Genomic DNA, 11,927 nt, shown 5'->3' on the forward strand with positions numbered 1-11,927 from the left:
ATTTATAATACTATAGTGTAAAATGTATGTATGTATATGTTACTGTGAAAGACCGAAATTAGAGAATGTTGACACATACAAAATACGTTGGTGAAAGTCTGAATATTTGGTTATATTATTATACATTCGAACAATTGCCGGTGTTTGTCGACAAGCACAGATAAGCCTTGGTGGAGGTCGAAATGACACCTGAGAAGCCGATGTCGACAGAGAGGTGACAGTCTGTCGCCAAATATTTTGTGGGTAGCAGGAAGTAGAATAAGGTCTTTTGATCCTGTGAGGTGAGGATCTGTTTGTCAGGTCGAGTGGCGGAAGATAAGAGAGGTTGTCAGTAAGGCGTCAGTGATATCTGAATAAAAGACACCATTAACAGATCAGTTCGTAATCATGTAATAATGTAATCAGTTCGTAATTTGTAAAGAAAAGTTACTTTCCATAGATGAGATTTCTTAACAAATATCGTGGAGAGAAGCAGCTGCAGCTAATTCGAAAAGTGGAGGGCAAGGCTATACACGCTGTCATTGCAAAAAGAAATGTTCCACGAATAAATTCAGTTGTAAAAGCAAGGGACTCTTGTGCAATTCAAAGTGCCATAACAGTTTAAGTTGTTGCAATAAATAAGATTATATACTGTTAATCACATAATATATGTGTATGTGTAATTTTGTGTATTATTTTTCTTTTCTGATTAAGAATGTACTGTTCATTTTAGGTTCAACAGTTTATTTACATGTGCTGTTACTTAAGTTTTCTCCTATTTTGACATTAAAAAATTGCATTTTTGTCTTAACTTAATAAAAGTATTTTTATTCAACATTCACCATCAGTGCATGCTGAATGTCGACATTTGCTGGTGTAAGTGAGAAATAATGATATTTATCAAATATTTCGTACATATAAGAAATGACTATGTGAATGCTGACATTCACTGGAGAATGTTGACATTTGCCAGCTATCGGTCATTCACAGTAACATATATAACACTTACATAAATACACATTTTCATTGTATATCCTAATTCTCTTATTACACAATTTGTTTTGATCTAACACATTGCAATAAATTTACAGTACTTTCTTAAAAATCTTCATTTGATTTTAATTCTATGAAAAATATTTATACTTCCTTTTATAAAAAATTGCTTTTTAAAAAACAAAATTCTTAGAATTTGCAATTAAGGCTATTAGACATATAATGAAATAAATTTTAAAATTTAACTGTTTTATATAATTCATTTCAATGTGTATAGCAACAATCTTTCAATCTGATTTTATTTCAGAATTGAAGCAGTCAGAAAAAGTTTAATCTGAAATTTGGTGTATTGTTTGTATGATTGTGTTATTTTTGCTTATATTACAATTTTTTCTCTGATTTATTAACTAAAACTGAAATGTTTTATTTAAACACATCTTATTATATTCATTGGTTAATCATTATTTTCATTCGTTTTTAAGATCTAGAACCAACCTTCATTTATAGAAACTATCTTTTGTTTACATGGACTTTTTGGACATGTATCTACTGTATAAAAACAAAATTCTGTATGTACTTGTGTGTATAGACATATTTTGTTAAATTATATTATTATATTTTTTCTTAAAGTATAATACTATGTATTTAAAGCATGTCAAAATCATTAGAAGTTTATATATTCTAATTACACAAACTTTTGAAAAGAATATAGAGAATAATTCAAATTTTTAATTAATAATTTAAGCAAAAATTAAGTAATAACAATGCTTTCAATAATTTATGATTATTTAAATATTAAAATTATATATAATATATTAATATATATATATATATNTAATTTGATGAATGATGTTATTGAGAATATTTATTAATTATATATTTTATTTATTCTAAATTTGTTAATATGAACAGACATGATATTGCTGATGATATCATATTTCTTTGCAAAGGATATATCAACTTTCATACTTAAACTACTATTACTCATTTATGATTCATTTTTAAATATGACACAATCTCTATACTTAATATACACAATTGCATAATTAGTTGTTATGGTAAATATAAATTTTGATAATTACGTAAAATATTATTTAGTCTGAATTTCTATACAGAAGAATTTATTTAAATGTAATATATATATTATATATATATTACATTTAAATAAATTCTTCTGTATAGAAATTCAGACTAAATAATATTTTACGTAATTATCAAAATTTATATTTACCATAACAACTAATTATGCAATTGTGTATATTAAGTATAGAGATTGTGTCATATTTAAAAATGAATCATAAATGAGTAATAGTAGTTTAAGTATGAAAGTTGATATATCCTTTGCAAAGAAATATGATATCATCAGCAATATCATGTCTGTTCATATTAACAAATTTAGAATAAATAAAATATATAATTAATAAATATTCTCAATAACATCATTCATCAAATTATTTCCTATGACTGCCTTTGGCAAAATTTAAATTATTTATTTGTGTGAACAGACATAAAAATTCATATAATTTTTTAAACTATATTTATCATCTTCTGTTAACAAAAGATATGAATCTGTTAGAAAAAAATTTTAAACAAAATAAATTCAAATCAAAATAACTATAAACTTTCCCAAAATAAGAATAGAGCTTGTGTTTATTAGTGTGAAAAGGATTAGTTCCATATTCATTATGAAGTAGAACATATAATTTTATAATTTATGTTTTACATATAAGTACAGTAACCCCTCATTATATAATTCATTCAGATCTATTATGCTTATTTTTTTCTTCCAAATATAAAAGTATTGTAGCAAAAAATTTTTAAAAAACCAATTGTCATTGAATTTCTATTAGCAAAGAAATGTTATCTTATTCCAACTAATGACTTTTAGACTACCATTGTATGAAATAGAGCCTGCAAAAATCAAGATAGCAAGAAAATTGAAAATATACAAAACAGATGAATAGATATATCAGTTATATTGCACCATTTGATATATCACTTATTTTGTTTGTCTCCCAATATGCACAATATAATGTGGAGATATTGTATTAAGATATGTTTAAATTGGTGTATTTGAATTTCCAACATTTTTGCAAGAAATTTGAGATTATGAGAAAAAAGAGAAAAAAAAGAAAAAAGTCACATAATAATATATGTTGAAGAATTTTCTTAGATTAGTTACAGCAGCAGTTATATACATTCATTCAAATCACTTAGAAATCATAAATTGTAGAAAAACTTAAATACAACTAAAAACATTATAGTAATTAAACTGACACCAGCATTTAACTGCTGTGTCATATTTTATGTTCCTCAAATCATAAGTAAGTTAATATTGAACATAACAGTAATTTGAAAATGTTCTAGAATAAACATTTGAAATAAGTGAAGCCAGATCATTTAAATTACAAATAAAAAATAAAAATAATTAAAATTAGTGCTTGACAGTTTATTCAAATATATTGATAAATATATTCATTTTCATTGACTAATTGACATTAAGAAATTATTTTTAGCATATGAAAATGTTATTTTGGAATATAAACATAATATAATGTAATTCAGGCAGTTTCCAATAATTGCTCTCAAATTACATATAATTATGTACTTAATATTTATAAAACACCTCTCTTAAAAATGTTACATAAACCTTAAAGCATTTATTATAATTAAAACTCAATGTAAAGAATATCTTGCTGAATAATTGTAANTGATGATAATATAAAGGTTAAACAAAGGTTAAAAAAATAACAAGAAGTAAAATAAGGACAGTATCCCTACAGATATAAAAGTAAGTCGAAGGTTACATATAATTTATCTCAAAAAAAGGCTCTCCTTGCTATGGATAAGGTATTAATGTCCTTGTAATTGATAGCTTGCCCCTAACTAATTGATTTATAAATGTGTAATGCTTCCACATATCAAAATTGGTATTAGCTCCAGACCTGTACAATTTTTGTCTAGTCCCAGTTAACATTGAAAGAGTTGATATCAGAGAGAGCATATGCTGTTGGACTCTTATTATATCTGTAGGGATACCATTGTTATTTTACTTATTGTTATTTTTTTACATCTGTTTCTTATTTTTTTTATTATCATTATTATTATTATTTATGTTTATTTATTGGGCTTCAATTTTCAAATTGCAGGTTTATAAATTTCCATTGGCATCTATTTGTCTGTCCTTCCTTAATCTCAAGAATGGAGTTAGATAGATGAAAGATGAGGCCAGGTATGGAAAGCTTGGGGACCAGAGGTCTTGATTAACTATATATGAACTTCCAATCTATACTGGAAGTCAAAAATTTTCTCCAGAACAGAGTTATATAGATGACTTGGCATAACCCTGTTGTTATCAGGAAAAATATGAAGTACAGAAGCAAGATACTACTAAAATCAAGAGAAGCAAGCTAGAATCTACGACATAGAGTGGCTGTGACCTTAGATACAGCTCTCTTGGTGGCAATGACCTTAGCTACAGTGCTCTTGGTGGCAATAAAGTAAAATGGTGGTCAGTACTAGTAACCACCATTTTACTTTAAGTCAAAATATTGAAGTCTATACCACATATTGAGTAATTTTCACTTTAGAATCTATTTTTCTCATCTAAATCTAGATTGTTTGCCCCTAGATTTGAGAATTAGGCAATTAGATAAGCAACATAACTTTAGATTGTTTCATCTCAAAGTTAGCTATTTTTTAGATTTTATTTAATTATTATAAAGAAGATAAGATCAGAGTTTAAAGTGGTAAGTGTAGTACTAGATGCCCTGATTAACTATATTACAAGGACATTAAACCCTCAGTATAACAATATTTTTATAATGTAAGTATGAGCCAGGTCTTGAAGGGCTTTACTCTCAGCCATTGATTGTTTGTTTATAGTGTACTGAGGTTAGTCTGATCCATACCATACTCAGTACGTTGATTTTTCAGACGGTGTTTTTTTCTTTTGCAGAATATAAGTAATGTTCTTGTGTCTTTTATTATAGTTATAGTTTGTGGAAATTTTGGTTTCCACTGTGAAAATATTTACAATGAAAAACTACATTTTGACCTTTGTCATGTTATGAATCACATTGTTGAAGTTAAAATTCTTCTAAGAGATAATAAGGAGCTAATAAGTGTTGCATTTTTCCATCAAAAATAGACAAAGAAATCATGCCAGTAAGTGAATGAGATTGATGTGTAGAAATTGCACCATTAGGATGCATAAAAATTGTGCACTATATGCATTATTCTGGATAACAAAAGTATATTAACATGAATTAATCTTTTGTTCGTTATGTTGTAGACAACAACCTTCGACATTGAAGCCGTAAGACTGAAGAGGGATTGGAAAATTACAATCCAAAATGCACTGTTAAATAGATGAAATAAAGTAAACTGTTTTAATCTTGATCTCTGTTAATTGTGGATAATTAAGAAAGATGTGATAAATATCACTAGTTTCACTATTGGAAGGAAAAAACTTTTACTTATAACTTTTTATATTTTCAATTATTACTGAATGGCAAAAAGTTTAATTTTGAGGGTAGTGATGAATTTTGTAAAAAATTATAAATGCTAATAACAAATAACATCTTCATTAAGTCCAACCTCTCTCAAAATATGACTATATAAATATATAAAAATACTTCATATAAATATTAAGTATATTTATATTACAGATATATTCTGTCTTACATTCTGGTAAAATCTGTTCATTATAAAGTTTTTTGACACATGTTTATAAATTTTGATATGCATCCTTTATGATCCTGAGTACATTTACCCAATGTTCAATTTCTTATTAAGCTTTCTCCAACATCTCTGCAGAGACAGAAGCAAGAGTTTGTTATCCATCTTCTCAGTGTTTCAGCATCAGGTACACATGTTGAATAGCTTATATCCTTGTCATAGCTTCACAGGAAAAATCCAAAGAGGTTATTTCAATCTAGTGATCATGGTGACAAGGATATTGGATCATCATATCCAGTCTATCTGTTGGAAAGTGTGGTATTGAGAAAATCTCAAACACTTAATATCCAATCTGATAGTGCAGTTTTTTTGGAAAACCAGTGGAGGATTTGACTTGTTTAGTGAGGTATTATAAAAAAAGCTCCAACATGTCCAAGTACAGTACATACATGCTAGCTGTTTATGTTGATTCTGCAAAGGAATGATGACTCTGCCATCTAGTAAGCACCAACATCCAAACATTCAATTTACGGCTATTTTTCTTTTCAATGATGAAATGGAGATTTTTTTGCTCCCCATATTCATAAATTTTTCCTTTTGACTATACCAACTGTATTGTCATCTTTTGTTGTTGATGATGATGATGATGATGCATTACAATATGCTCATTCATACAATGACTCTTGGTATCATTTTCAATAACAAATTACCATTTAAAGGCCATATCGATAAGTTAGTTAAAGTGCTTGAAATCTGTCATGGAATCTGATGGCATTTCTTTGAACTATTTTTTTTTTTTTTTTTTTGCTTAATTTCATTCACTCATTGATTATCCATCTGGTCCATGGTCACACCCTCTCTTGATAAAGTTTCAAAAGAACTAGATAAAATTTATTTTACACTAAACAAATTTTATAATTTACTTTTCACTTGTACACTAAATTCTGCTAGGATTAGAGTAGGATTTCCTATAATCAGTAAAAGAATCAAATATTTCAATTGTTTACTTTTAAAAAAATATTTTAATGATTTTATTTTGTCTGATTGGCTTCCCATTAGAGTACCCTGAGAAAAATTTCGAATTTATCCTGTATTTATACTCCATTTTTTTTGTTCAACTAGTTCTCGTAGATCATTTTTTTATTGCATTGGTGTCAATATGAATAATATCAAATACATGCTTCATATTGAATACCCACAATACAAAAGAAACCGTAAATGTATTCTTTACAATTTTTTGTAACCACATTTTATTTGTTGTTGTTTGTTTTTAGTATTTTTTTCAGCTTTGTATTATATCTTAAGGGTTTTTTTGTTGATGTGGGGAGGAGATCTATTGTATATATAATAAATAAATAAATGTAACTCCAGCTGAGAGGTACACACCCTTTAGATAATCATTGTCATTATCTATGCAATGCAAAATCTGTCACAAGGAGTAGCAGTCATTACTCAATGCTTCAATGCTTGGATAATCTGCACTTTATATGCATACAAGTTAAATCTCTTGTGTAAAATTTTTCTCAATGTAGAAACTCAAGTTCACAAGATGCCCAAAGTGTGAATTTAGAAGGAATGCAACCTGTACAGCATCAATAGTCTCTTTAATAGTGGATGATCATCTGCATTTTATTCTAAAACTGCATTGAACAATAATTGCTGATTCAATCTAGCATTACTAATGGACACACTGCTTTTTCCTACATGGAAGCCATTTTTTCTTTTAATAACTGTAGCACAATCTTTTCAAAACTAGCCAACACTGTCACAAATTGAATACTGCTGCTTTAGCAGATTTTTAAAAATAAAATTTTATAATATGGGAAAGACTATGTCCATCCTGTATATCAGAAACATTTTAAAATAAACAAGCAATTATTTATTGTGACATTGTCACAATGCTGGGCTGCAATTTTTAATCATATTTTTAATTTATTTAATTTAAAATACATGCTTTCCACCTCAAATTAGTAGTGGCTTGTCCCTGTACATCATAGTTTTCCTTTAACAATAGAGGTCATCTATCTAACACCTTTCAGGAGAAAATTTTTGAATTGAAATAACATGACTTCCAGTTTGTATCAGAAGTTCTTATATAGTTAATTGGGGCCTTCTGCCACTAAGGTTTCCATATCTGGTCTCATCTTTCATCTATCTAACACTGTTCTTGAGATTAAGGAAGCACAGATGGATAGATAGCTAGACGACAGTGGGAATTTATGTCTACAATTTTTTCAAATTGTAGCCCAATAAAATTTACACACAATTTTTTAATTATACAAATACAGATAAATTTTTTCTACATTGATAACATTTACTTTTCAGTTATTATCTCTAATATTTTAAATTTATTAAAACTGAAATTTTTATATTGTAGGACTGAATGGCCAGAAGGTGCTAAACAGCTATTAAAATTATTAGATTGGGAAAAGTATTTTGAATTTCCTGAAATATATCCTGGTCGTAAAACAACTCATTTTAAAAGGTATAATTTATAAATTTTATACATAATTTCCTGCATATAATTTACAGATTTATATGTTAAAAACCTTCAGACTTTAATGATGCAGGTTATGGACTGCTGCATTTTTCCACATCAAAAAATGTCTCTAAAATCATTTTAATTTTCTTTTAAGAAATCTCTTTGACATAACAACATGTAACTGAGTGTCTTGTTTGTGTGTCAGGAAGACACAAAAGGCAAAGATGTCAACAGACTCATTCGCTTCTATTTGATATTATATACAATTTCTGTAAGAGCCTGAAGATTAGTCTTTTGTCTAATTTTAATCCAAGATATGAATCTAAGTTACTATAGTTAATTTATCTGTATATCCAAACTTCTGAGGCTGTATGGTTGATAGATCTGCAATGTATGAAGTCTGGTTCTTACTTTGAGATGACACTAAACAGGTTTAGTGTGCAACACTTTGTGCATTACTAGTGACACATTTTTGTTCTCTTTTGGTCAGTGATCAGTCAACAGAAATCCTACATTTCTCTGTTGGTAGCTTAAACCCTTTGCATCTCCGCAGTAAATGTGTGACTGATAAAATTGAAATGATTAGAACTAGAGCAGAATTTTCTTTGATGAATTAGTATTGTATTTTATCATTCATATACAGTATTTTAAGTTAATTAAATCTGAATAGATGCTATCTTTACATATACAGTATGTTTAAAAGTTACCTGAAATATCAAAAATACACTTTGGGATTATCTTCCTTAATTTCTTTTATAATGTTCTCCATTCTCTCTTCTCAAATTAAAAATGAGATTATATGTGATTAATTAAGAATTTTATGATTAAAACAAAGCCTTGAAAGCATACCTAACTGCAAGTATCAAAAGTACATGCATGTTTCTCATTCATCAGTATAAATATGAGCAGAGAGACATTCTCTTCTCTTTTCCATTCTCATGAAATTTGAATTGGCCTTAAGGTGAAAAGAGCAAGTGCCAGAATAAATTACTATGTTTAAGATGCTTGCTTATCTAAAAACACACCACACAAACCAGTCAAACAAACACCAAAAATATTTAATATAACAAACATTTTCATCCATGTTTCATCACATACATTTTCATCTATAATCTGTTTGTTATATTAAATATTTTTGGTGTTTGTTTAACTGGTTTGGTGTACTGGTGTTTTTTTAGATTATATATACCAGTTCTTGATGTGTTTATGATGCTTGCTTAGTTTCCTATTTAAAAATGACTTGGTAATATCTTACTATTAGCATGTTCCTTAACAAACTTTTTGCTCTTTTGCATTTGATGAACTTCAATTATTTATAACATGTCATTAATTTAGACAACATTAAATACTTATGATAAGAACAATATACCTAATCGTAAAATGAATTGTAAGATTTTGAAAATGCAACAAAATTTTTTAGATGCCAGAGTTTGTTCAACACAATATGTAAAATATTCTTCAGCATTTTATTTTAATATTAAATATTTTTTATTGATAAAATTAATGTTTAGGCTTAAACTATTGTGATGTTGCAGTCACATCACTTTTTAAAGTGTACAGAAATGAGATTTTCCATTTTTTATGATGTCACAACTATACACCATATGCATTACACCTAGTTTTATATCAAGAAATTTATTAAAAAGTAAAGGAATCTACAATGTTATTCCATCTACTTCTGCAAATCAAAAGCAAAGTAGCTCTGTATTGTGTTGAATTTTAATATATCAATAATTTTGGAATACAGTATTTTTGAGAAACGTTATATTTGTTTTTCAGAGTTGAAAAGACCAGAGTCTTAATATTATCAATACAGTAGAGCATTGATTATCCAAATCAATTGGGGACTGGGGTTGTTTGGAAAATCAATATTTCGGATAACTGATTATGTACAAAAAAATATATTAACCTATCCCATTTTGAAATTTTTCTTCGTTGCATGTCGCTTTGCATTGAAGTTTTGTCGATGTTAAGCCTATTGAAGACTATTGTATCATTAAAATTTATTTTTTTATTTTGTACAAACAAAATAAATATATTGAAAAATATAAAAACAATAAAAAATTATACTTTAGAAGTTAATTTAGTATCAAAAACGTAAAATATTTGAGTAGCCCAAGACATAGCCAAAGATTGCAGCATTACAGCACTGGCGAAAATTTAAATTTGCCGACTGGAATTCTTTCAGATAATCGACATTTCGGATAATCGACGCTCTACTGTATTTGAATCTGTATGAACTGTTTCAGATAAGCTGTCTTGGAAACCACTTTCTTCTGTTAATTTGAAATTAATTTTCACATAAAAAGTTTATCATCACGGAATTCGCTTTACAATTGTTTATTGTTGATATAAAAACAAAATTAGACAACCAAAATTCTCTTTTGATTGTCTAATTTTTGCTGTTTACTGATTTTGCTATCAGTAGTTGCAGCCATTATATCATTTCAAGCATTTAACTTGAATTTACTTAACTTTATTAGTTTGTAAATGAGTTGGTAAAATGCTTAAAGCTTAAATCTTGAATCCCAGGAAAAACAATTTTCCAGGATTTGGAATTGAAATTTTGACAATTTTACAAATTCTTCAATTTGGAAAATTGTCAAGTTTTCCAGGAATGACCTTTTAAATACAAATATTTGTTTCCTTATTAGTCTTGTGTAAATTCATATTTCATATAAAATAAATTTTTAAAAAACTATTAAACAACAATGTTTATGAAATATGAAAGTTATAACTTTATGTTATTGTTACAAATATATCATTTAGATTGGATTGTAGCTATAATTTTTGTAATATCTGCCAAATATAAATATCATTAAAATTATACAGGGGTATATTTTTTTTCTCATCATTTTATTTCAGATTTCAAGAAAAAACAAATTATAAATATCAGCATATGTTATTTTTTGATGATGAAGAACGTAATATTCGAGATGTTAGACAACTTGGTAAATATACTTTTGTTGTATAAAGTACAAATATTTCTAGTATTCAGCAAGTCCTCACTTAATGTCATAGTTTCCAAGAACATATTGACAATGTTAGGTGAAATGACATATCATGCAGTTTAAGGTTAAAATTGATTTTGTTATAATTTGGATATTAATCTCATTTAATTATGTTTGTAACCTCCAGTATCTATTTTTTACCTCATAAAATCAATTTTATTGTTTATAAAGAAAATTCAACAATAATAATCATAACATGTGTAAATGATTACAAATGTACTTGTATCTTTCCATAAAGATGTTATAAAACATTAAACAAGGACTTGCTGTGGTATTATTTATTCTGCATTTTTAAGCTAGATGTTTCAAGTAATATGATCCAAACGTTATAAGATTTATATTTAACATTGTTTTTTCTGAAAGTCATATTTTATTTAAATTTCGTTAATTACTGATAAAATATCAAAAATTTATCCATCTTTTGAATAGTTCTTTAATTAAAAAATACGTTTTTTTTTTTTTCATGATGAACTCAAGATATTTTCTTCCAATTATAAATTAGAAGTTCAGACTATTTACAAAAAATATTTAATTTTTGAGTCTATCAATTAATCCTTTTCATGCACCATAGAAGTACACCTTTTACATTGGTTTGAAGAAATCACTTCATAAAAACAAACAACAATAGGTAAATTTTTACATTATTAAAAATGATCAGACGTCAGCCTTTCATTTTAGGTTCTGACACCTTAACATTAAAAAATTAAATTAAAAAAAAATTAAAAAATTAAAAAGTAAATCTTCTCACCCTACTATCAAATTTTATACAATTTGTATCAGGT

At 27.0% G+C, this 11,927-nt stretch overlaps 1 protein-coding gene across 2 annotated transcripts in view; it reads left to right on the forward strand.

Annotated features, from left to right (window-relative positions):
• The window catches only part of LOC111641359 (magnesium-dependent phosphatase 1-like), a 26,024-nt gene that overhangs the window by 8,818 nt on the left and 5,279 nt on the right, over positions 1-11,927 (forward strand). For both annotated transcript variants that reach the window (XM_023387507.1, XM_023387505.1), the window contains exons 4-5: positions 8,030-8,137; positions 11,000-11,085. In XM_023387507.1, coding sequence (XP_023243275.1) covers positions 8,030-8,137; positions 11,000-11,085 — 194 coding nt within the window. The remainder of the gene's footprint in view (positions 1-8,029; positions 8,138-10,999; positions 11,086-11,927) is intronic.

This window comes from Centruroides sculpturatus, unplaced genomic scaffold (assembly GCF_000671375.1).
Source record: "Centruroides sculpturatus isolate CEXI.00-Female unplaced genomic scaffold, Cexi_2.0 scaffold1564, whole genome shotgun sequence".
NCBI classification, from domain to species: Eukaryota; Metazoa; Arthropoda; class Arachnida; order Scorpiones; family Buthidae; genus Centruroides; species Centruroides sculpturatus.